The sequence below is a fragment of the Vanacampus margaritifer genome, chromosome 13, assembly GCF_051991255.1.
Source record: "Vanacampus margaritifer isolate UIUO_Vmar chromosome 13, RoL_Vmar_1.0, whole genome shotgun sequence".
Lineage (NCBI taxonomy): Eukaryota > Metazoa > Chordata > Actinopteri > Syngnathiformes > Syngnathidae > Vanacampus > Vanacampus margaritifer.
In genome coordinates, this window is record NC_135444.1 from 12,129,470 (window position 1) to 12,156,782 (window position 27,313).

General features: G+C 39.7%; 1 protein-coding gene across 1 annotated transcript in view; it reads right to left on the minus strand.

Annotated features, from left to right (window-relative positions):
* Positions 1–657: 657 nt before the first annotated feature.
* The window catches only part of insrb (insulin receptor b), an 86,363-nt gene continuing 59,707 nt past the window's right edge, over positions 658–27,313 (minus strand). Inside the window, exons 5-23 of the mRNA XM_077583216.1 lie at positions 19,605–19,744; positions 19,332–19,476; positions 19,043–19,257; positions 18,544–18,670; positions 18,206–18,456; positions 17,465–17,632; positions 17,187–17,385; positions 15,111–15,243; positions 14,796–14,949; positions 14,542–14,687; positions 13,856–14,012; positions 13,395–13,491; positions 12,012–12,079; positions 11,678–11,907; positions 11,296–11,406; positions 11,034–11,196; positions 10,137–10,266; positions 9,906–10,040; positions 658–8,362 (exon numbers count right to left, since the gene is read on the minus strand). Coding sequence (XP_077439342.1) covers positions 8,008–8,362; positions 9,906–10,040; positions 10,137–10,266; positions 11,034–11,196; positions 11,296–11,406; positions 11,678–11,907; positions 12,012–12,079; positions 13,395–13,491; positions 13,856–14,012; positions 14,542–14,687; positions 14,796–14,949; positions 15,111–15,243; positions 17,187–17,385; positions 17,465–17,632; positions 18,206–18,456; positions 18,544–18,670; positions 19,043–19,257; positions 19,332–19,476; positions 19,605–19,744 — 3,124 coding nt within the window. The 3' untranslated portion in view covers positions 658–8,007. The remainder of the gene's footprint in view (positions 8,363–9,905; positions 10,041–10,136; positions 10,267–11,033; positions 11,197–11,295; positions 11,407–11,677; positions 11,908–12,011; positions 12,080–13,394; positions 13,492–13,855; positions 14,013–14,541; positions 14,688–14,795; positions 14,950–15,110; positions 15,244–17,186; positions 17,386–17,464; positions 17,633–18,205; positions 18,457–18,543; positions 18,671–19,042; positions 19,258–19,331; positions 19,477–19,604; positions 19,745–27,313) is intronic.

Below are 27,313 nucleotides of genomic sequence, written 5' to 3' on the forward strand. Positions count from 1 at the left end.
TTGTCTTCTTGCACGGGTGGATTTCCTCACGCGCACATCATATCTGATGTGCAAATTGTAAGCTTTATGCACGTCCGCTTAAGCAACGTGGTTCATGTGGTATATAGTCGTTTGTTGTTTTTGTCATGTAGACTACAATAGTGTGTTATACTAACCTACAGTAACTACTCTTAATGTACTTTTTCGCTTTATAATAGATTTATGGCCACAAATGGTAATTAAAACAAAAATAGTTACTGTACACTGCATACATCAATATATTCCACGCAATGCATTTCAACGGTTGACTACATACTTACTGAGCATCTACATGCTTAGTTGGAAGCCGTTTACTGTATTTTTAAGAGGACAGAAATGATTAAATATGTTGTATATATAGGTTTTAAATGTTACTAAAAGTGTTTGAGATAAAAAAAATATGTATGTTTTAAAGATTAGCATAGACTTATAAGTTGAATGGACTGTTTTTTTAAATTATTATTATTATAGCGCTTTAATTAAGCACACCATATAAGGGAACGCTTCCATTTTCAAATTCCTTTCATACCACTTTAAGAAATTTACGATGAACATGATAGCTGCATGGCCCCCAAAAAAACAATACAAATAACCTATATTGTTTAACGTACACATACAACACAAGTGAGAGAAAAGACATATTCTCCAATAATTTTATTCATAATTTTAATATAAACAGTTAATTGTTGAATAATTTACACACAGCAAAATTTGTATTTTCATATCATTGCAACATTTTCTGTACATGTCACTACTTGGCTCTCCTTTTTGAAAACATAGAAAAAATAAATTGTCAAGCGTTTCATTTAGTCATGGCACATTTTTGTCTTTTGTTTTTGATCCTGTACAATATGCATCATGTAATTCTGCGTGTGTGTGTGTGTTTTTGTCTTTGCCACATTGTGGGGCCAATGCACACGTGTTTTCCCAGGTTCAACTATCATTGTGGGGACCTCTTTTTGAGGGTCAAGACTTGGTTTTAGAGTCCAGGTTTGAATTGGGATATGGTTGAAATTAGGGTAAGGAATGGGGGTAGGCAATCATTTTTGATGGTTGGGGTTCGGGGAAGGGGCTAGGAAATGCATCAAGTCAATGCAATGTCCCCACGATGATACAAAGACAAATGTGTGTGTGCGTGTGTGTATGTTGATATATGCAATACATAAAGATAATGGCACATTTGGATCCAGTGTGAGGGATGAAGCGATCTCTCCGGGTTTGGACTATACAAACATACATACATGCCGCAGACTCACAACAGGAACGTATACACAACATATGTCAAAAAAAAAATGAACACATCAGCATGAACAAAGATGAACAACAAAGAGGTAACCTGCATGACGACGACGACGACAACACAGCATGTTGGCCACTACAAGCGTCTTGTATGTGCACCCGGGAGACAACACGCCAAAAATAGTAAAAGTACTGCTGTGTGAAACTGGAGCAGACCACTGGACAGACATCCATCTGTCCATAACGCATAAGACAAATAGGAAATATCATCTCACCACTCATCAGCAGTACTTGTTTCGGTTTTTCATATAAAATCAATTCAACGCCTTAAGCAGCCGTCACATTTCGGCTTTGCAACTTGGGGAGGGGGCGAAAAAAAAAAAAAGAAAAAAAAAAAGGTGGTTGAACCATCTTTATAGCTTATTTCATCACTCATCTTCCTCCCTTTCAAAAGGTTGTGCAGTGGTCTCGTCCAGTTTACACATTATTCAGCCCGATAAAAGAAAAAACGTGAACTAAACATGCCTTGGTGATGCGTTCGGGTCTGCTGGGCTCGCATCGGGAACATGCATCGGATTGAGTGGAAGCAGGTTGTGGGGAGGGGGGGGGGGGTACAAAGTGTGTACGGTCCATGTGTGTTTTCACAGGCTTTTCTCCTGTGAAGTGTAGTGGGCTGTCATCAACAACGACGACGACAAAAAAAAAAAAAATCCTCTTGATTTAGAAAACAACCAAAATTAAGTTATATACACACACACAATAACAAATTCATAATGTACAAGAGTAGTAAAAGTTTACAGTAAGAAAAAAAAAAAAAAAAAAAAAAAAGTCATTGTGTTTGCCTTCCCTACTTTGGCTAAGAAAAAAATAGAAATCAGCATCTCTCTAAAAAGGTAATACCCCCCCCCCCCCCCCCCTTTAGAACGAAGAAAAATAACACATACAAATGCTTTGTTCTCAACCTGCACGGACATATGAGCAGGCTTACAAAAATCAATCGAGGGATTTTGAAATGTGGACAATTTCAACGGGAATTAATGGAAAATTAACAGGAAGTGGAACTTTGCCGAGCTGGTCTGTAAAGGGAAATTAAATAAAATATTAAAAATAAAAACAACAATATTAATAACAATTAATATTGAGAGAGAACGTATGTAAAAAGTATCATTGGTATGCAAACTATGTATGGAACTTGAAGGAAATGCAACAGTTATGAGTAATTACTGACAAATTTGTTCATGTTGTAAATGGAAACCCACTGAATTGTACTGTATTGTACTAAAATACGCTGCTTAATTGCCTGTTAATTCCCATCAATTCTCGCAGAAAAATATCCTTGGCAACCCAAAAGATATGAGCAAGCCCTTTCATTTTTTCTTTCTTTTTGTTGTTGACAAGTTCATGAACAGAGCAAACCCTAAATCAACTGCTTTCACTTTTCCGGGCAGAAGAAGAGGAAGGAAGGAGGGAGGAAGGAGGGAGGGAGGGGATGCACTGCTATTTACAGTTAATAGCGACTTAATCAGCTTATTTTTCTGAATGTCGCGATTCACTTCCGCAATGGGAACCGCCATATTGGGACAGATCTGATGAGTTTTGGCATGTGCTGACAATTGAGTTAGATTGTTTGTAATATATATGTATATATGTGTATTCAATACACACACATATACATATATACACCCTTTTTTAAGGTCACATAAAGAAGCTATCCGCTGGTTATGCATCATTCCTTTTCCCATGCATGAAGTAAGTTTAGCAGAGCAGACACAAAAGTTCCATGTTTCTTTTTTTTTTTTTTTGGTAGAAATCATCGGTCATAATAATCCCAAATAATAATATGCTCTCATCAAACAGTTTGACTTGCACAGAATTGGTTAAGAAAAGCAGATTTGATGTGGTTTCGTTTCATACGTGGAGGTCCTCAGCGGGGTCAAAGCAAGGCACTATTGTGGCGGGTTTGCTTTGCAATGCTCCCATCCGGCCACTAGGGGCCAGTCCAAGCCGCGTGACGTCAGAGTGAGCTGAGGCTTTTTCCTGATTGTCTCCAAAAGCAGAGAGGATGTCCATGTGGTGAAAAGAGGAGATCGAAGAGAGAGGGGGGGGGGGGGGGCTTATCGTGTCCATTTTTGCAAGGGTGCTGAGAACTTTCTCTTCAGTCACAACTGATATCAAAGGTAGCTAAGGTGTATCTCTTCTTCATCCTCCTCCGAGCATCAGGACGCCTCCCTGAGACTTAAAAAAAAAAAAAAAAAAAAAAAAAAAAAGTTACAATCGAGATTTTCTACATCTGTTTGGAGTTTATATGGCACACAGGATTGTCCCAGTCTTGTTTGGTGGCGGTGGGGGGCCAAGTGCCTGCTTCTCTTCTTTGAAACCAGCCTCAACTGTCCATACGCACCCGATACACACAAAGTTATTCTCTTGCTATTCACAGTAGACAAAAGACAAGAAAATCACAGGCAGCCCATACAAATTTCCTCTGACCACACAAAAGGTCCAAAAAAACAAAAGATTAGTCTTTCTAGGGAAAAGAGGACCAAAGTTATTTTTAATGAGCTGTAGTACATTAGAATAAAAAAAAATTAAAAAAAATGTGTGTAATCAACTTTTGTATGGAAGGAGCCAAGAAAATGTGCATAAGGCAGGAAGCAGACAGAAGACGATGTCAGGTGAGCGTCTGGTGTGATTCCTCCGCGTGCACTGAGGTAGACTTCCACCAAGACAACATTAACCACAACAACCACGATGATGATAAACAACAAACAAACATTCCTCAACGACAAACAGGACTCGGCATCGCTCCACCCTCACACACCCACTTGTTTTTTTTTTCTTCTTTTTTTTTTTTAAATGCTCCACTCGGATGCAAACCGCTTTGCTCCTGACTGTACCAAAATAAATATCTACAAGTTCGGGCACCATCTTGATGAGGAATTGCATATGCCGCCAAGTGTCCGAGAGCTGTGCACACGTTCTTTCATACGACATACGACGAAGTTTGGAGCCGTTCACAGTGACTTGACAGGTATCGGAAAGCCAAAGCGCTGAGTTACGTACTATATTATATGATAGCGCAGTGATTCCCAACCATTGTGCCCTGCCAATTACATTTTATTAGTCTAAAAATATTTATCTAGAATTCTGTAGATAATTTATTTTTGTTCATCTCTACGCCAGTGACAGGAAGAGCAATTCAATGCTCTTCCACTAGAGGGCAGAAGTTACACATAATCCGCAATAGCTACTGTTGCCATTCAGACAACAGAGCAAAATTTGTGTTAACCGGATGAACAGGCTCAGATTTCACAGCGAGTCAGTAAATTTGTGTGCAGCATATTCTTCGTACTTGTTTTCATAGCTTAGCCGGTCCTGCCGAGAGAGCGTCTCTACAGCTAGCTCGCTAGTTAGCATGCGACATCCGCCACAACAAGGATTTACTATTCATGGTAACAAAAGGCGCAATAAGTAAGCAACCAGGATTCTATTTTGGGCCACAGTGCGACAATGGATTGTTACTTAAGTAAGACATTTTAAACTAAAAAGAAAAATGTTTCTGGATAGAGAAGAAGTTTTCAATTCTAACTGGAATTCATTTGCCGTCAAAGCCGAATAGGGAATGAGAATTTTCATTGACAGTTTTTGGTCTCTGTTTTTTTTTGTTTTAAGAATGCGACAGTGTATGTTTTTTCATCTTGATGATGCATGTTTTAGGCGATTCTTTTTTTATATATAATTAAATTAAAAAAATATAATTTTAAAAATATTTTTTATAATTAATAATTAATCACATGACTTCACGAGTTAACTCACAATTAAGCACACTTTTTTTTTTTTTTACTAAATTTTCATACTCTTGTTAACATAAAAGCGGAAAAAATAAACTAATAGAAATATGGCCGCACCTTTTAATCATTGATACAGTAATTTCATAATTCATAAAATTTAGTTAAAATTAAAAATATGTACTGTAGTGTAAAAAAAAGAGTGTGATATTGATTTGTGTTGCGGTCATTTTTCTGCCACTAGATGGCATACAAACATTTGTAAGAGGGAGACAGCTCAGTGCATTTATCTTTTCATATTAAGAGTTATCTAATCTTTAACAATGGTAAAATGCAATTTGACCCCAGTCTTCACAAATATATGGATTATTATTAAATTATTACTGCTAAATTTTGACGTGGACGTGTCTGCTGTGTTGCTACTGGATACCCCTAGTACAGGCGTAGTAAGTGAGTAAGCTTAAAAAAAAATAGTGGCATTAAAGCGACTTCAAATTAACAAATTTTTAACACCCGAATATATTTTTGTGACATTTTTGTTTGGTGGGATTTATCTCAGGTCAAATGGTTGGGAAACACTGTTAGTGTGACACAGCTCAAGTCCACCATGTTTCTGTCATGCATCAAATCCTTTTTTTTTTCTTCTTCTCATATTAGTAACCACATCATACATCATTTACAACAACAGCCCGAGATTTCTCTCAGCTCTCCCTCCTCAGAACACCCCAATGATGCTGGGCAACTCCAAGCTGGAGAAGGCACTGGTATAAAACAGAAGGGCTTTCCAAAGAGTCGGACACTTGCGGGCTTCTCGCAAAGAGCTGCCGAACGCTACCGGGTCCCATCGGGGCCCGCAGTTGTCGGTTCGCTCGCTTTGCTCGTTGACTGATATGGGTGAATTAAATCATTTAGAGTCTTTAAAAGGGAGACGTGGTCAAATGGGAAAAAAAAAGGTTGAGGAGAAGCTGCTACTACAGTAAATCACACAATGTTAGACCTGAGTGGACTCGCGACGCTTGTCCACTCGCCTCTGTTGGGTTTTCTACTGCATCAAATAAGCAACAAAGCTTCAGTCAGAACAAGCAGAAGGTGCATCCCTTTTTCCCCCCTCTTTTTTTTTTTTTTTTACTTGCTCCCTGTTTTCCAGAGACTGAGGGCACACTGCAGCGTCCATAGCTAAGGCACTGCAACAAGGTGAGCGGATGTTAACAAAATCCTCCACCAATGAGCAACAAGCAGTGATTTACGCTACCAGTGTTGGAAAAACATCAATGGGGGAGCCCGTGCAGTGGAAAAGGGGCCATAGACAACCACAATGCATACTACTGGATATCTTTGGGATTTTCTTAAGTGCTCCACGTGGATGAAGAGTTGCTAAATTACAGTTTCGTTAAATGATCAAAATTGGCGATCCGATTTGGTGATGTTGCAATTGCGAAAATACATAAATGAAGAAAACAATGAACTCACGCGCCCTCACTCAAGAAGATAATCTGTCTCCACCACCTGCTGGAACCTTGTGGCCATTGTTTGGGGCTTGGAGGGGGAGGGGGGGATTGGGCAGCAGGTGAAGGGAGAAACAATGCAGAGGCAAACCCAACAAGGAGACATCCGATATTAGGCCTGATTGTAAATTCTGAGGATCACACAGGCGAACCCAACTCAGGACACTCGGAACCTTTTGACTAACACAGGACTTGTGTTGCCGTCAGAAAGGAAGTACATTCATCAAACCGAAGTGTGATCAGACCTCATCCGCCCTTTTTTTTTAAACTTGTTTTTTTTTTTTAAAGCTCTTTTGTGTGTTTTTTGTTATGGTTGTAAAAAAAAAAGAAAAAAAAGTCTCCTCTTCGTACAGACAGAGGGTCCGAGGGGGGCTTAATAACAAGAAGAAAAAAAGGAGAAAGGATCGAGTGGGTTGATGTTATTTCCCCTCCGGGTGGTCACACTGCGAGAGGAGAGAGCACTGATGGCAGATTAGTGGGATATCGGGGGCTATAAAAATAAAAACATTTCAAGGAAAAACATTGGCAAAAAAATAAAATCTAGATACTAACAAAGCTTTTGATGAAAAATATTACAAATATGAACTATATACAAAAACATCGATTCATATATTATATATATAAAATGTTGGTACATTAATACCAATATTCCATATATACTATATATATTATATAAATTCTCATATTTCTATACCTAGTAAAATATATCAAAGCAGCAGCTATTGGTCAGTCTGAGGAACTCCTTTGTCCAATTCTTAACTGTTTAAATATCCTTCAGCCATATAAGTGAGGACACTGATAGAAAAGAGAGAAAACGACGAGAAAAGCAAATAAATTAAAACTATTCACCCGATGAATATGTGTGTCGTTTTGGAATTCTGCAGAACCAGAAGAAAAAACAAACAAAAGCAAAAGACCCGAGCTTCCTCGAGGATTCGATGTTTGTTCTATCATCAGCTCATCCCACCGTCTCCAAAGTGAAATGAATTTTATTGTCAAAAGGGAACGAAGACGAGCGCGGAAAAACGCTTCTCTTTCTGTATAGGCCACGTATCCAAAGGCCACGATCTGAGTAGAAAGACTTGAGTCAGGAGAAGGAAGGAAACGCCCAGTGGAAGGGAGAGCCCCGTCGTCCAAGAGCAGCCTTGTGGTTGTCGAAGGTTCCTCGCGTTCACAGTTCTTTTATTCTCCTTCGTTCCCACCAAAAAGCGTCCTGGAAACACGATGATGACGATGATGATAGCAGAAAGACCCATGATGTGCTGTTTGCATCCCTTGATAGCCTGTTTGGCAGTCATGAGGAAGAAAAAGTAAAAGTCCTGAGATCTGTGCGTGTGTGTGTGTTGAGAAGTTCTTCTTCAAGAGTACGACAAGGAGGAACTTGAAGGATTCCGAGAGAAAAGAAGGAAGAGGTTGAGGTCGGGCCAGTTCGGCGAGTTCTTTCGGGACGACAGGAAATGTTAGGAAGGGCTGGATCTGGGCAACGATAAGATTCGTCCGTTTTTCTTGCCACCGTTCATGTGTGTGTAGGGGACGTGCTCCTCGTAGTTCCCCCGCAGGGCCACGGAGGGCCCGCTGTCCCTGCCTAAGTTCTCCTCTCTCTGTGAGTACGAGGAAGGGTCCAGGGGGATGCTCTCCATGTTGTCCAGGTCCAAGTCAAAGTCCTCCGTCTCGGGGACCTTGTTTTCCTCGCTGTAGAAGAAGGAGACCTCCTGGAAAGACGGGTGCAGGTCCTCCAGCAGCATCTCGATGATCTCGTGGAACATCGGCCGCATTTTGGGATTGTACTGCCAGCACATCTGCATTAAGTTGTGCCTAAATGATGGAAACAGAAAACTCACAAATTAGCTGGTGGAATCACATTTACCGAAATATAGTAAACCCTCCGCCCCCGTCATCATGTACGGAAGAAGATTAGGAGCCAGTGAAGCGAGAGAGAAAAAAGTTTGGCAGGATTCTCACATTATTCTCAGAATTCTCACTTTTTAGTCAGAATTCAGAATTTTGACTTTAAAGTGACAATTGTGCCAAAAACTTTAATCTCTTACTTTAAAGTGAGAATTCTGACTTATTCTTACTTTATTATCAGAATTCTCACTTTAAAGTCAGAATTCTTAGACTTAAGTCAGAATTGTCACTTTAAAGTGAGAATTGTGTCAAAAAGTGAGAATTGTGACAATTCTGACTTTAAAGTCAGATTTTTTGACTAAAGTGAGAATTCTGAGAATAAAGTCGGAACCTTGCCAAACTTCTTTTTTTTTCTCTCTTCACTTGCCCTAATCCTCTTACTCATGGTCCCTCTATTTTGCAGAAATTGTTTTTTTTTTAAGTTACTTATATCAAGTGTCATTTTACTGTTGCCCACTGGATGGCGGCACTTATTTACCTTGAGAAGGTGTACACTTAAAAGAAAAACAACAAAACAGGAAGTGCTATATTTCAGCACAGCCTATTTTTTTGTTGTTGACAATGATTTAATGTTATTGTCTGCTGTAATCCTGCTTTTTAGGCCAACAAAAAGCGACAGGTTAATTTTATAATGTACGATTTTGGACATGATTATTGACACATATTGCATTACATAAGTTTGTTAGTTTAAACCCCCCCAAAATAAAACAGAATTTGTTTGCTGTAAATACATGTTAATTGAGGCATCAGTTCACTGCTTGTTTTTTTGTGTTATCCATTTCTTTTGCAGTGTGTTTAAAAAACCTACATGCTTTTTTAAAAATGCCTAGAGAGTATTTAAATAAAGTATTTCTAAATCACAGATTTCACTCATTGTGGTGGCGGCCTGGAACGCAAACCCAGCGATGGAAGTTTTGCTGTATTTTTATAACCGAGCATTCTCACAATTATCCCATCGATTAATCATACGAAAAATAAGTTTGCATTATTAGACTATAACGTGCATGTTGGGAGCACATCTTGTCCACTTGGGGTCGCCATCCTCACATTTTACTATAGTATGTGTGACTGTGTGAGTGTGTATGGCTTTTAAAGGCAGAGCCTGGCCTGGTGAGTGACATGGGTGTCAGGGAATGACAGCTGGCTGTTAATTGGCTAACCAATTAGCCAGTCTGCATGTTGACAAACGTTAATTTTCTTAGCAATGGTGGGTTATATAAAAATAGCTAATAACAATACTTTGCTTTGTGTTGGCATTCATAGACATGCTGTTGTGATATATTTTTTAAGTGTGAAATTAAAATTCTCTCAGCCATCATGCCACATTAGTTAGTGTAATCTCAGCTTTGACCTTATTTTTTTTCCCCCATTCAATCAATTGTCGCATCCCTAGTTAAAACAAAAGCAAAATTCACAAAGACATGTAATCTTAAGACTTTCAATAACTCACATCCTCTCTGGACAGTTGTCCGGACGGTCCAGGTATCCTCCGTCCATGACAAATTTGAGAACCTGCTCATTGGACAGGCCCTGGTAAGGCTGCTCTGCTAGCGTGCTGATCTCCCACAGCACGACACCGAACGACCTGCAAGAGCAAGAAAATGCCTCAGCATGCACTGACGACAGGACGACATTTTGCCACAGGGAGGCGGAGTGTGGTCCTGTCGGGCTGTTCGCCTACCAGCAGTCAGAGTGGGCAGTGAAGACTCCGTCCTTCAGAGACTCCGGAGCCATCCACCTGACAGGAAGCAGGCCCTTCCCCCCTTTACGGTAGTAGTCAGTTTCATAGATGTCTCGCGTCATACCAAAGTCTAAGACGAAAGCAAAGGACGAGAGGGGAAATTGAGAGTGCTATGAGCTATTAGTAACTGTACCGGCCACAACATTAGGTACACCTGAAGATCCAATACGCGCACTGGAACTGCATTGCCTTGTACAGAGAACAGTTTTATTACCTTACTTAGATGGGTGGAAAGTAAAAATCTGTTGTTATCACGCAGAGCATTTCGACACCACTGCAAACTACAAACTGATGAAATTACAAAAATACAGTCAAATAAAACAGCATTGTAGCTTATCAGTGAGGATCTGATAAATTGTGTTCAACAAAATAATCAGTTACGACCGGCAACGAGATCAGCCTAAATGAATATACGCGTATGTGGCCTAGTTATAACATGGATTTTATGAGATAAGCAATTGAAACTGAAGTTTTTTTCAAACTTCCATTTCAGATAGTCTAGTCTCTCTCGTTTTGTAGTTTTGTATTATGTCCTTTATGACCATAATGTTGTCAGTTGCTATGGTCATATTAGTCACTCTTAGTTTGTCTAGTGACTCTTGTTTTATTATATAGGCCTTCATTCTGTCATATACAATTGTGCATTGCCCCAGCGAGAGTTACTGAATGACACTTTTGTCATTATGTCGAGGTTCCTTAGCCGAGGTTTCTACATGCAAGCCATTAAGTGTTTTGTTTGAGGCCATCTGAATCCAGCCCTGCTCCTCTGTTGTTACTTTGTATGGTTGTGTATAAAGATTAAACAGAAACCAGAAAAAAAAAAGCATGCATCAGCACCTCCAATCTTGACGGTAAAGTCCTCTCCCACCATACAGTTTCTGGCAGCCAGGTCTCTGTGCACAAACTTTTTGGCGTTGAGGTAGGCCATTCCGTCTGCGATTTCCGCAGCCATCTGGATCATCTCCTTCAGGATAGGTGGAGGACGACCGGTTGGGTTGTTCTTCAAAAACAAGAGAAAAAAACATACACAGGAATAAGAATTTTGGAATATGTGATGGAGTGTGCGTTATCAGGCATGCATTTTGCGGGCAGTGTCTACCTCAGAGTCTGGCCTGAGGCCTCGCAGATAGCTCTTCAGGTCACCGTGTGTCATTAGCTCCATCACCACTAGGGTGGGCTGACCTTTGGACACAACACCTAAGAGGCGTACCTTTAAAAAAATAAATAAAATTGATAAAAATAAAAAAAAACACTAGAATATAGCCACTCATCTATTATGAATGAGTCAGCTGGACTAAAGACATAAAAGAATGTTAGGACATATGGTAAGGCAGTAAAACAGCAATTACAAGTGGGAATGTTTGTTTTGGGAGTCAAACTGTGAGTCAGTATGGTGGTGTCAACACAACAAGCCAGTCATGAATCTCTGAGTAATGAGTGCTTATGCTGGTTGAAGTGACTGTGCAAGGATGGTGAATTACCACATGGTGACAGCTGAAGGCCTTCATGACGGAGGCCTCATTGAGGAACTCGATCCTCTCTCGCAGGCTGGCCGACTCGTTGACCGTCTTGACGGCCACGTGGGTGTCCGGGTCGCCTTTGACGATGTCCTTGGCGCTTCCTTCGTACACCATGCCGAAGGAGCCCTGACCCAACTCCCCGAGCACCGTGATCTTCTCCCGCGGGACTTCCCACTCATCGGGAACATAAACTACACAAAATGGTGGAATTGAGAGAGGAACAGTCAACACTCTAGTCATCACTCCAAAAGATATATGCTCAAACCCCAAACAAGTTTGTCATGATGCTTCTTACCATCATTGGCACTGAGGTATTCTGGGTTTGAGGAGGCAATGAGAGGTCCAGTTGGGCCCTCTGTCTGCCTGTAACAGATACAAGAACAGCAGTGTGACACACTGGAGATTTTTTTGTGAGATTTCTCTCATGTGAAATATATGCGTTGGCTCCAAAATGATTCAGAAACACTGGCTTAATTGAGAAGTCATATCAAACATTTTCTTTACAATAATATACAGGGATGTGATTTGACCAAAGTGAAATTATCTGAAAATTTAGCCGGGGGTCTGGGGGCCGCTGGCACCCAGCTAGGTCCAGGCCCTGGTGGGGGGACAAGGGGGGCAAAGCCCCCCGGAGCTCATGGGTTTTCCGTGTTTTTAAGTACTTTCAATGCACTCACATGACAAAGAAATAGACAAAACAACAGCATAAATTTTCAATGTATATTGAACTATCCCATATAAAATGGCAGTTTTAGTCAACTCAAAATCAGTCACATTCAAAAACATTGGACTGCCTTTGCTTTTAAAAACTATCACTGAGAATATCATCATATCTAACTAATGTGATTACTAAATTAACACATAAATAATGTTGAAGAGTTCAAATTTCATGAACAAATAATTGTATCATGACCAAATGAAAAGTAACTCATATTAGAGCATACCACAAATGTCTTTGTTATAGCAGAAGATGTTATCTGTCGGAGTCATGTGCATACACAATGAACTACTAAAAAAAAAAAAAAAAAAAAAAAATCGATTTTTTTTGGGGGGGGGGGGGAGGGGGTGGGTAAAAAAGCGGAATTCCGCGAATTAGCGGAAAAATCACATCCCTGAATATATTATTTTTGCCCTGACTGGTCCAAACACAGTATTCTAGTTAATATTCCGTTTGTGGAATATTATTTATGCAGTAAAATTCACCCATTTTATCCATCTCAGGGGACGGCCATTTTGCCATTTACTGGGCCCACTATGTGGCAGGGCTGCTTGATTATAAAGAAAATATTAATCACGAATAATCTGGTAATAATTGAAATCACGTATAGGGCAATCAGTTTGGTACAAAACAAGAAACATTTTTAAACATGTAAAAAATATTAAGACAAATACATTTCTTTGAAACATTAAAATTGATTAAATTTGTCATTTTAAAATAAAACAAATGCAAATGTAAATTCAAACAACTCAAAATTTGCAAACAATTATATAATATATATAAAAACAATTATGCCAATTTTTTAATTGTGGAGAGTAATAATAGTCATTTTCAGTCGACAGCAGGTGACAAAATGGCCGCCATGTTTTTTTTTGTTTTTTTTTACTTGACTCGAGTTCACTTTAATGAACAGCATGCCCCTTGGTCCTAAAGCTATATAGATGCTAACATTGAACTTACTTTTTCTTGAAGACCACAAAGACAGCAGCTCCCACGACCAACAGCAGGATGAAGCAGATGACTGGGCCAATCACAACCCCAATTATACCAGGATCTTCTGCATATCACATACAAGTCTTTCGTCAGGTCATGGATACAAGTCAAGTTTATTCTAATGAAAATTTAAATCTAACGCTAGATAAAAGTAATGCAGCAGTGTGCTATATGTTGCGACACGCCCTCTGGTGGACATAGTTAGGAAACACTGCTGTACAGTGTGCCGGTTTGCAGACTGAGGCTCATGATGCAGTAAAATATAAAAATAACCCATTAAAATAATTTACAGCTTTCATTTCATCCAACTTCCAGCAAAAGGCAAATTTGACATCAAAGTAATAAACCTTGCCATGGATATAAATCAATGAAAGCATGAAGAAACATCCCTGTTTACATTTAATGCACTATATAACATCCAGCCTTACTGTTGGGCATGAAGAAGTAGGTGGTTTCTGTAAAAGAGCCGTTTCCTGCCAAGGAGGTGGCGCGGACCCTCACACTGTAGTTCCCGGGGTGTACGAGCGACAGCTTCGTGCCGCCAGACTTGAGGTAGGCAGGCCGAGAAACACAAGCTGTGCGGACCTGGAGTCGCCCCAAACAAAAAAAAAAGTCAGCAATCCAAATATGGACTGATGTGGAGAAAGGTTTAAGTCTGTTTGTTTTATCATGTGCCACACCATTATGTAGTAAAAAAAAAAAACGTTTAATTTGAAGGTCAAACATGCTGCACATTTGAAATGAATCCTAGTTTGTTTTAGCTGCAGGATGTGTGCAGAGTGCAGTGCAGTGGCGATGCCTGTCGATCCCTGTGCATTCTCGCCTCCCTTCCTGCCTCTGTTGCTATGGTAACAAAGCAGATACTGGCTTCTGTACTCAGGCTGTGGCACCATGAATAGCAATGCAAGTCAAATTCACACATTTATGACACACAAACAACTCACAAATAAATATATGCAAACATACACGGCAGAAGTAGCAGCACTGGGGTTTTTCTAAGCAAATATTTTCCTTCTTGCCTCGGCATGGAGGATTTTCAAATTCTTACTGTCCGAGTGCAGCATGACGTTGTAACACAAAAGTGTAGTTGCTAAACAGGTCTGGTGGTACTGACCTCAGTCTCGCCAACCTTCCTGTAGAAGACTTCATACAGGATGATGAGACCATTTGGAGAGACGGGTGCCTTCCACTTAATGAACACAGCTGGCTCGTCGTTCAATAACTCATGGGTCACCTGGCTTGGGATGTCATCGGCTTTCTCTGTACATAAGAGAAGAAGAAAAATGAACCATGTGGAGATTATATTCCTGGCATGCATTTCTCAAATCGGTGTGTCAAATGTCTGACAAAGGCGCAATATGGATTCACCTTCGGGCATGGTTCGAGCACTGATGTAGGCCGCCATGCTGCAGCGCTTGAGGTCTGTGGGATGGTTGCAGGCCATGATCTCAATCTTATAACTGGTAAAGTGTTGCAGGTTGGAGATGACTGTTGATTCTTTTGAGAAGACCTTCAGTTCAACCTGTGGAGGGGGGAAAAAGAAGAAGAAGAATGAGCACTATTACAAAGCCACTTTTTTTCTGGAATGATCATGTCAGTCAAGCCAGGATGGAAAATGCAACAATTTTAATAAATAGCTTATGGAGTATAGAAAAAAATAAATAAAAAGACGACGTTTGAGACCTTAGCTCCCTCCTCATCCTCGTCTTTCGGCGTGGCTTTGGTAGAACCGTTCTGAACGCTGGGGGCTGTGGGTAGAAGGAAAGGCATTTCGGTGGCGTTGGCCACGCCCACTGAACGTCGCCGACGTGACGGTCTGGAAAAAGAACACATGAAGCATTTCATTGCAATTTGAGTTGGATTTCTCCTCTGTCACTGCTGTGACAGACCACCTTCTAACTACCTCCACTAGATGGCATCCATGAGCCAATGGCCACTTCCTGAAATGTAAATGCACCACTGAACCCATTCAGCAGGACGTTTTTGCAATGGTAGACAAACTTCTCTTCACTTCTATTAAAGCGTCATTAACTATACTGTACTTCTCTTGCCAAGAGTTCAGAGCAACAAGGCTGAGTTAAAAGCTGCTCAGGTGGGAGAAAAGTGTTCGACATCCCCTTGCGTGATGGAAAAGAGAAACACGGAGATGTCTTTGTGCACTGCGTTGCATGACACTGACCTATTACAGAGTGGGCTCTAAGTCCTGCTGAGGTGTGTGTGAGTTTCACCGTGTGTGTGTGTGTGTGTGTGTGTGTGTCCGAATGGCCGTCTGCATGACTGCACGCCTGACTGGCGTGAATGATAATGGCCACAGTAATCACTCCCGTAGGGAAGCCGCAACAGAGCGTCTAATGTGTGTGTGTGTGTTTCAAGTGGATGGGTTAGGTGCACTGGGGCCTCCAAAATCAACACGTCCCACCATGAGCCCACCCACTGTCCTGCCCGGAACAAAAACAAGTCCACATAAATGACACACACAAACATTGAAGGACGAGGGAGAGTTGGCGCGGATCTGCAGTAGACAAACACGGACAAAAGACGGGTGATCTTGTCTGGCTGGTTAAAGGGCTTTTTGATGTGCCACAGAGAGAGCAATAATTAGGGTTAGTTTGATAACACTTTTTTATAAACCCAACTTTTGAGTAGTCACCGTCACCGATACCAAGTACTGATACCACTAGTACTTTTGATAAATATAATTTCCCCCTAAAAACAACATGACAGTCAATTATAAAAAACAATATATTACAAAATAAACAAATCAATAAAATTGCATGAATTTCATGGCAATTTTCTATTCTTCTAATTTTCCATTTCTGGTTTCTGATCGCAAAACAGCCTCAAGAGGGTGGCCGAGTCGCGAGTACCGATACCTTCAAATAAGATACTTGATATCAGTGCTCACCCATCTGTAGTGCACTCTAAAAACAGTTGGGTCGAAATTAACCAAAAATAAAAAAGGACCAACACAACTTTTTGGGATATTCAACTAACCCACAAAGTTGGTTCAAATAAATAACCCACAAAACAACCCAAAACATTGGGTCGGTTCATTTTTTACTATATTCAGTTGGGTTATTCAATTAACCCAAAAAGTTTAGTTAAATGAATAACCTACAACTTTGTGGGTCAGTAATTTAATTTGACCCAACTTTTTAGGCTAAATAACTTAGAAAGTTGGGTCGGTTCGTTTTTTGCCCAATTCAATTGGGTTATTGTGGTTCGATTAGGGGATGTCGTTGATATTTGTCAACTGTGGGCAAGTGAAGCCCTTTGAGACTCTTGTGTTATTAAGGGCTATATAAATAAACTTGACTTTTCAATTAACCTAAAATGTTTGGTTAAATGAATAACACATAAAACAACCCCAAAAATTGGGTTGCTTTGTGGGTAATTCATTTTATTTAGCCCAACTTTTTGGGCTAAATACCTAGAAAAGTAAGGTTGGTTTATTTTTTTATCCAATTAACACAAAAAAAGTTAATAATAATGAATAAAAATGAATAACACACAAATTGTCCCAAAAATTGGATTGCTTTGTGGGTTATTCATTTAGTTTTACTCTTTTTTTTTTCATTTTTCTTTTTGAACTCTAATGGTTCATTTTTCACCCGGTTTGGTTTATGTTTAACCCAACTGTTTTTAGAGCTGCTACCTGCTCTATGTGTTCATGTTAATTAAAAACCCCCAGCAACATTTTGCTCTGATAGCACTTTGACTTTCTAACGGTCATTGTGACAATAAAAGCAAAACATTTACCTGCTCTCAAAGACTTCATTATGCAGGTAGTTCTCAAAAGTCTTGCGGTACTCAATCTCCTCCTGCTCCTTCTTGAGTTGAATGTCCGTCTTGGGGCAGGCGCAACATTTGCCCCCTATGTTGGGCTCGTCTGTGTGGTTCCATTTCTGCTCGTCCTCGCTATCCAGGTGGGTCGGGGTCCGGGATGGCAGCTTCATTCCTGTCGAAGAAGCAAAGCGTGAAAAAACAGAAAAAAAATCAGATTTGTCTGCTAATAGCCCACGTGGTTAGATACCAACCTTGCAGACAGTAGTCGAACTTGTAGAGGTCACTGTCCTCTGGTTGCTTGCGGCAGATGACCCGGTAGTGGGTGATGTTTCCGTTGGGATTGGTGGGCGGCTTCCACTTGAGGATGATTTGAGAGGAGGAGTTGGAGGAGGAGATGGGATCCAGAGGCACTGAGGGCTCTGAGGAAGATTGAGGCAGACAAACGTTAGGGCACAACATTCTAGAAATGTCTGGCTCCATCAGTCATCATTGATTCCCCCCCCTCTTCTGTTATTGCTGTGCGAAGGTAACCTGCCGAGTTTTTGTCCCCCAACGGCACTATGGAGCAATGATTTGAATGAGTCAGTCTTTTTGTTTGCACATTTGTGTGCATGTGTGTGCAAATGACGATAGTGGCATTCCTGCCAAGTGTTTCATGCTGTTCCACTGATCAGCAGTCTGTTGTGGTAGCAGGCCAAGACACATTGGCTATTAAAACGTAGCAAGCGCTCTGCTACAAACAGTGTTGCGTAAACAATTCATGATAACGTTTAACTAATCATTCATGAGTAAGGATTTTTGTTTTGCCTCAAGGACACACAAAATGCACAACATGGTGTTGAAGACAAAACTACAAGATACCTGGAAGGCAAAGAGGGTCGAAAGTTCAAATGTACACTTTTACTTCCCCTTTGTCTACAATAAAAGCTCCACAACTACGCTTCACTCATCAGGTCCAAATTTGTACATGGCTGTGAAGCAGTGAAACTCACTGGAGGCATCGGTGCGAACATAGATGATCTCGCTCTTGGCCCCGTGAACCTGATGCTCGTCGGACGCCGACAGTTGGGTTTTGACCATGATGGCGTACTGGGTCCACGGTTTCAAAGGTCGAATCAAATGGCCCGGCTCGAGCTGCTCCTTGTTGTCAGAGACACGGGTTGGTGGGTCAACGTCGGCGATCACCCAGCTGTTGGAACCGCACGCATCCTGCCCGTCAAACTCGGTCACGTTCTTGTACGGCCTGGAGGACGCATGGAAGAGGGGAGAAATCAACGAGTGGCAGCGATGACGGATTTCAAAGACCTCCTCCATGACCAATAATACTTACGCTTCTTTGTAGAGAACCATAAAGCCCAGCAAGTCTCTGAAATCTAATGGCCAAAATGGCTCCCACTTCAATAAAATCTTGTTTGATGCCGTCTTAATGTATGTGAATTTCAGCAGCTTGGTTTCACCTGGAAATAAAGCAGATGACAACTTGGATTAAAAATATAAAGACTAGAGGTTCCGTATGTGTGTTTATGACATGAATCTGCATAAATACAGATGGCCTAACAAACTAGAGGCACTTTTGCAAACACTGGCTGACTAAATCTGAATAAAACAGTCATGTTAAAATGGAAATCATGTGTGGCTCTGTTGTCAGTATCACACTGGAAATAATAAACAACATAAAAATGTCTCAACCTTGAGGTTAGTGTGAAGTCATATAAAGGAGACAATCCCAACTAAAACAACTGTGACGACCATCGCGATTGAGTACAAATGAAACGTGCCAAAGCAATGCAATTTACTACAATTATGAATCAGCGATGACATCAACTTACACGAGGCTTGGTCCCCGTTGGTTCGCACGGCAATGTCATTCTTTTGGTTGCGCTTGATGGTGCTCGTCACCTCCTCCATTTTGCTGATTTCAGACATGCACAGTTTGGAGTTGTAGTGGAAGAAGGTGCGACCGCGCTGGATGGTCAGGTTGTGCTTGGACCAGTCCCACAGCTCTCGCAGGTTCTGGTTGTCCAGTGCATAAAAGGCATAGATGCTGAAAGAGATGGAGAGACGCATTAGAAACAGTAGGAGAGGGCGAGGAATCGAGAAAAGGGGAAGAAGACTTACTCTCCCTCGAGATGGTCCCCCTTGATGACGTGCAGTTTACGGAGGAATGAGAGGGACACCAGGGCGTAGGCCCTGCGAACCGTCAGATAGCCTGTGATCTCCTCAATCTGACCCAAGCTAGCTTCAAGCTCAGCAGCTATGTTATCTGCAGGGTAAAAGACAGTAGAGTCAGACATTGTGGTAGAACAACAAATAAATAAACCAACAACAGAACAAAGGAGAAGATCTGAGCCTCTATAGGAGTCCCAGCAGGAGGTGCAATAATGAACTCACTCCCGCCTCGAATCTTGATAATCATGTTGCCTTGGAGAACAGTGCAGCCTCTCAGAGCCTGGGCTGAGGTGACAGAGTCGATGGTTTTGTTCCCCACGCAAAGTTTGGGACAAAGGCCTGCGCACGGCGAGCATGTCAACCTGCGCAGAGTGAAAGGCCTGTCAATAAAAAAAAATCAGCATCCTAATGAGTGCGGCGAGGGCAGCACTTGCTGACATGATACCGATCGATACGGATCAATAAAGACAAGCAAGGACGTTTTATGCATTTACTCAAAAAGGGATTACTGTGTTCGATGTGACGATTGAGGCAACGGCTGAGGTCGCAAGAATGTGAGCAACGTATATAAAGTGACACAATAGCAACAAAAGGAATCGTGTGGAATCATAAACAAAGAACAACAATGGAGCTATTTGTTCTTTTCCTGTGTGTGGATGTTTATTACAAGAAGAAGCTTTGTTTGAGAAAATGAGTGTTTGTGCACTTACTATGCTTTGCTAACTAATCAACCGACAGCAAAATAGCGTCTTAGTGTCGTTGCTATTTTGGCTAAGATAGCTTAGCTTAGCATTCAATTCGACATTCAACCAAAATGTTTCAGAAAAAAATGAAATCACCCAATAACAAAAGCGTATTACACAAGTTATCTTAACTAAGCTAGCTTAGCTAACTTAGCTTTAAACAACTGTTTCACATTTTTGGGGGGCTTCCTGCAGCAATTTAGCCACACTGAATATTCCACTAAAAGGAGAACCAGCCTGAACAGGCAATGTGGAGAGAAAAATGTGGCAAATGTTTGACCCTGGAACAAATCAATTCAAATGACTTCCTATAGGAAAAAGGTTTTGAAATGCTAACATATTTTCTACCTCAAAAGTTCCACTCTATTTTGTTATCCATTCACAACATTTGGATTTTTAAAACGAATCAATTTGCGTACTGTTGTCAAGCTGAACGGTACTGCTGTTTTGGAAAAGAGTCGAATGACTTTGAGCGTGACTGGATTAGTGTTAGCATACAAAAATATCGCGCCTTAAGTAGACAAACAACTAGCTGTTTTTTGAACACTGAAAGCAAAAACAAAAACCACAAATGGACATGGAATGGGTGATGACCGAACGGAATGAAGCAGGAATGTGTTGTGATGTGCTAGTGTGCGTCGGTTTGGAGCGGGCATGACACAGCACTTCCAACACAAGGCCTAGAGTGTTCCGGGGGAATTAAAAGCCTCTTTTACACTGACTGTAAAAGACATAATTTGTCCGTCTTTTTCAGTGTGGCTGTTCTATATAATACAGCAATGAGTGGGATGTAGTCCACCCAACAATTCTTTTGCCGTTACAGAACGTATCCGACCTGTAATGTCGACGACACCTGCGTGTAAAGGTATTTCGCAATGTTGTGACAGGGGTGAAAGGTTCAACAACGTGACACAGCTAATTACCTTAATAGCATGTCACGTTGTGAATATAGCATAATGTGTAAAGCCCACTTTGCTGGCTCTGATGCGGGAAATGTGTGTGATATCTGAGTCTTAAATAATATGTAGCTGTATAGTTGTATTTGTAGATGTTGAAGAACCACTAGCGATAGAGTTTAGTTTAGTTTAGTTATGAATACATTTTCTACTGAAATTAATACTTTAATAGTGATGAATTTAGAAAATTGTGCATGTGTTTTTATTTATCCCAGTGGTGGGTAAAGTAAGGCCAGCGGGCCACAATCAGCCTGTTTTGTTCTTTATCCAGCCCAACGAGCATTTAGTATTTTATTATTATGAATATAATATAAATGTATTAATTTCGTAGTAATTCTCTTCTTGATTTATATTATTAGATGATTGGTTAAATGTTTCACTGTAAATAAAAAAACAAGAAAATAAAAAATGTATATATACATTTACTGCATTTCCTGTATTTAACTGATTAATGAATTGGTTAATTGTATGATTGTAGTAAGTAAAATTAACAATTGAGCTTTAAAACTGATTTGATTTATTTGCATCAAATAATTGGTTAGTTATGAAAAATAAAATAATGAGAAATCATTATTTTATAAATTGTTTTATAGGGATGAGCAAGAACAGATATCATGTATCGGTGGTATCAGGCCGATACCCAGCCTTATTTCAAGGTATCAGTATTTCCGATGGCTGCCAATACGATTAAGAATTGGAAATGAGAAGAATAGAAAATTGCCATTCATTTTGTGCAATATTGAGGAAAAATGCTACATTTGGGCTTTTTAGGGTTTTCTTTAAAATTGTTATCCACCGTTTTGTTTTTTTTGTGTGTGGAAATTTTATTTATCAAAACTACAAGTGGTGTCGGTACTTGATATCGGTACTGGTGACTTCTAAATAGTTGAGTACTCGTAAGGGTATCGGTCTGAAAAAAAATGGTACTGAACATGTCTACTATTTTACATTCACTTGAACTTTTTTTCACCTTGTTCAAGAATGACCCGGCCCATCTGTCCATTTAAAGACACCAAATGCGTTGAAGTCACCCCTGCTTTAACCACCAAGTGAAACAAAACATATCCAAAATACACTTATCACAACTGCTAATCAATATAGTAAATAATGAAATGTCATTATACTGAAAACAATCTTATCCATACGGATGCAGAGACAACAAAAAGTGAGACGCCAGCTCCAGTCCCCAACAGACGTTGGAGTGTTTTCCCTCCCTTGTCTCACTGCAGACATGTGCTTCTGCACGTAACCACATACACGCGCATGCACTAGGAAAAGAGGTTTTCATCGTGCCGCCTTTCTGTAAACCCATTCACAAAAGGCCGGCCTCGTCTAGCGAGCAGCCCGGGCACACACACACACACACACGCGCGCACGCACGCACGCATAACCGCATGGAGAAAAAACGTTTCATTCACAAATGAGCCCTCTCAAAAGAAACATAATCCTGCTCTTTAATTCTGACTGAAGCCTTGACAGCTTTACCTCAAAAGGTCTGCCTTAGATGTAAACTAAAAAGCTGCGCAGTATTTAAGAGTTTGCTTCTAACCACTGATATCTCCAGTGATGGTTATTATTCTTATAAATGTGTAAAAAGTGTGAACATAAAAATGAGTGATGCATGCATGAATTTGCGGAGTGTAAAAATGTTACTTCCAAATCAGCTTCTTTATTTGCTTGTTTTTTGTTTGTTTTTTAGAATATGAACCAAGCAAGCATGCATCGCCTGCCATTTCATAAGATGTTTATGCAAATCATATTATCAGGGCCTTTCCCTGGCAAGCACAACCAAGAGACAGAAGAATACAAAATTCTTCAACCCCTTCAAGTCTCCATGCACACACGACCACCTGGGGCTTAAGATGGAAGTCATGAAGAGTGCAGTTGTGGATTTTGACATCATCCACGAGAGGGTCAAATGGCCCATTACCATTTCCTGAATATTAATCCTTAAAAAAGGAATTTCCATCACTGAATACATCACTGTTTCCGCTTTATGAATTATTAGTATGTGGAAACACTCCGTAATGATCTCTATTAAACAACGGTAGGAGGCAAATCTCTTTGGTGTTTTTGTGCTTTCTTCACCCCCCCCCTCCTCCTCCCCCCGCACGGAAAATCATATATTCAGCTCCTTCAGAAGTAACGCTCTAGTTGCAGTGTAGAAAGAGAGAATGTTTTGGCCCGTTGTAGTGAAAAACACAGACACACAGGCAGACAGCAGGCTGGGTCCGGAGAGCAGCTCTTAAAGGGCCAGTGTTTATCTGTCCGGTTGAACCCGGTGACTTGGCCAAGGGTGTCTGCTAGAACCATCTGGAAGAATGGATGCAGGCCTGGTGGAACCAGATGCTTCACAGCAACACACACCAACATGCTCTTTTTCAACTGCACTGGTTTGCTTGATCTTTTATCTATCTTGCACTTGTATTACTACGAAAGTGTTGGAGCAACATTTCTCAAAAAAAAAGGATGGAAGAGAAAAAGCGGGCAAGCGTTGAATTAAAGCAGTGGTGTCTGAAAAACTTTTGTCCAACATTAGCATGTGAAATAATCAGCAGTAGCCATATGGATGACTGTTGCTAAGTCATTTTTAATGCCGTTATTATGGTTGGGTTCTACTTCCTGTTTTGGTGGACTTTTAGGCAGAACTGCTATTGACCAACTTTTTGTGAGTAAACTTGGAGAAAACAAATAAGAGGTGCAACAGAAACAGCATTTATTAAAGTTAAAGAGGAAGTCAACCCAGAAAATATCTTTTGAATATTATGTTTTATGCGCCCCTACTAGGAATGATGACTTAATAATGTGTTAGTAAAATCCACAATTTTTTTTATCCATCAGGGGGCGGCCATTTTGCCACAAGCTGTCTACTGATAATTACATCGCAGACTACTCACCTGTTTTTTGAATTTGCTCTTATGACATTTGAGGGTTGAGCCGTGATTGGTCATTACCTGAGCAACTGTGACGCCATTTTCAGTCGACAGCAAGTGGCAAAATGGCTGCCCCCTGATATGGATAAAAACGTGTGGATTTTGCTGCTTCATTCATATTCCACAAACGTAATATTAATGCGTAAAATTAATCAGAATGCTGTGTTTAGACCAGTTGGACTGCATAGAATATATTGTAAAGAAAATTTCCTTTAAAATTAAAAAAAATAGATATATATAATCTGTCCATTTTCTGTACCGTTTACGCTTGTTAGGGTCATGGGTGAGTTGGAGCCTAGCCCACCTGACTTTGGTCACCATTTACAGTCACAATTGACCTAAGGACAATTTAGAGTCTTCAATTACCCTATAACATTCATGTTTTGGTAATTTGAGGTGACTATGCTAACCACTAAGTCGCTGTACCGAAAAACACATTTCCTGGTTGTCAAAAGTGATATTATGACACCATTATAGGGCTGTGTGATTAATCGGGATTCTATTACAAATTCAATTATTATACTCCAAAATTACAACATTAGCATAATCGTAAAAAAAAGATTATTAATACAATTTTTTTTATTTTGTTTAAATTTATACATTTGCACTTTCTTAAAATGTTAAAATAACAAATTTAATAAATGGTGTTTCATCTAAAAGGAACTTGCATAATTATAGTGTTTCAAAGAATGTTATTTGTTTTAATTTTTTTTTTTTTTACGTTTAAACATTTTTAGTTTTGTACCAAAAAATAAACGATCGTAATTGTGATTTCAATTATTATCAAAAATATTAATATTTTCTTCATTTATCGAGCAGCCCTACACCATTATGTACATTATAATAAAAAAGTACATAAAATTTTTGGATAAAAAGAAAAGGAGGGGAAATAGTTTATTGCTTAATGTGTATATGAGCATAGAAAATCACTCAGAAGTCGCCCCTGATAAAAGGCTGGCATGCAGAGAAAGTCGCTCACTCCTGCAAATATGCACATGATGTATGTTGAAAAAAGCCATTATAGGGGGCTGAAATGTTCTACACATTTTCCATCAGGTGTACTAAAAGCTCAGGGCTTGTTTTTTGGATTAACAAAAACATTTGTGTCAACACAGTGAACAGGGGTCGAAACACTCGCACACAGGTAATATCTTTAAATATTTATCCACATGATGGAAATATCCTCGGGGCAACCTTCTCTTATTAGAACACAAAAACAAAGCGCTGTCCTTTTAATTCCCTTTCCCATCTGTCCTCCTCCTTTCTCCACACCCCACTACAGTCTCTGCACGTATAAAAATTGCTCCTCTTCCCACTAAAGCCTCATCTTGGCCTGCCACTTGCGACATGTCACATTTTCCGAGCCACAAAGGGACAACAGGAGGACTTTACCCAATATGTTTGAATCTTACGCTCCAAACCTGCGTGAATGTTTTGGAACAACTCTCCTCTATTAGTAACAGTTGGCAGTTTGAAATAAGAACTCCACTGATGTGCTCGCTCTGGTCTTCAATCTATGCAAGAAAACGGCTGTCAGACCTTTTTAACATTACAATTTGCCTCGTTGCTCACTTGTATCCGAGGAATGTACAGTAAACTGAACTACATCTGCACCAGTTATGCTGACCACAGCAACCATCAACTCTGATTAAATCCAAAATAATAAAGAAAAAAAAAACATCAATCCTTAATACATTTGCTTCACATGAAATAATCACACTTAAGCCGCCTTAGTGAACAGGTTCCAAGTCACTGAGTAATCTTTCAAACAGGAAATTAATCAGTTATTGGCAGCAAAATGACTCTGGCATTATAATGAAAGCCAGCTTCCAAAATAAGCAATGCTTGGCCAACAACTACAAATGTTAACACTAGTTCATTCACATTTACTAGGTAATGAGGTAGTTTTAACTATTTAAGTGGGAGTGGTTAGTTTTTTTTATCAAGACTTTCACTGTGAAAAAGTTTTGCGAGTACATCCTCACATAAAAAAAAAAACACGGCTTCTTTCACTTCTTAGCATTAATTTACACACGATTGATCCACAATGACGATGATGTATAAATGGTGGTCTGCATGTTAACAGTCCATTTATTACAGCAATTAATTGATAATAAAGTTGCAACCTTATTGTTATGGCTTTTGCAACAATATTAACATCCCAGTATGACTGAACTTTGCCAACTCTGCAGCCCTTATGTCAGAATGTCAAAACCCTGATTGATAATCAATAAAATTAGGGATGGGCGAGTTCCGATGCCAGTTATCAGTATTGGGCAAAATTACCCAGCCTTATCTCACTGTATCCGTACGTATGCGTTTTCAGGAACTGGAAATTAGAAGAATACAAAATTGCCATTAATTTCATGCATTTTTAAGGAATAATGCTATATTGCGATATAATATATATTAGGGTTGCACGATATTGGAAAAACATGTGAAAAGCATATTATGCGATAGAATAATTGAATATTACAATAGATATTATTGCGATATTTAACATGTACATAAAGAAAAAACATTTTGATTACCTAATGAAATAACTTTTTTTTTTTCATGTGGCAAAATAAGACATCTCAATGTATTCTTGAATATTTAATTGTAATAACCCTAGCTAATGGTCAACTATTGGATGGTGATGCACATTTGAGTTTGCGTCTGACTGGTCAAATTCAGATAAAAGCATACAATTCCATATGAAACTTATTGCATGTCTTTGCAATATGCATATTGCATGAGTCAATATCGAGATATTGATATTTTCCCCCCGATATTTTTTCAATATATTGCCCAGCCCTATTATATATCCCCTTAAAATTATCTATCATTGTTTTTTGGGGCAAAATTTCATTTATCAAAAGTAGGGATGGACGAGTACTGATACCAAGTATCTGTGCCGATACCAGTTTCAGATGGCCTCTTGTGGAACAAAAAATTAAAAATGAGAGGAATTTCTTTCCTCCTCCTTTTTTTTTTTTTAAAGGAAAAATATTATATTGGAATATATACATATTTCTTTAAAATGATCTGCCATTTTTGGGGGTAATTTTATGTAGTAGTTGTATCGGTATTGTATCAATAAATACTCAAGAGTTGAGTATCGGTCTCGGTCTGAAAAAATGCGGTATAGAACATCCCTAATCAAAAATATGGTGCATGGTATCGGTAACTACTCAAGAATTCAGTATCAGTCTGAAAAAAGTGGTATTGAAAGACCCTAAATAGAATGATTTAAAAAAAAAAACACACAAAAAAAACACTTGCAGTTAAAATAAAAATATTTTTCAGAAAAAATTTAA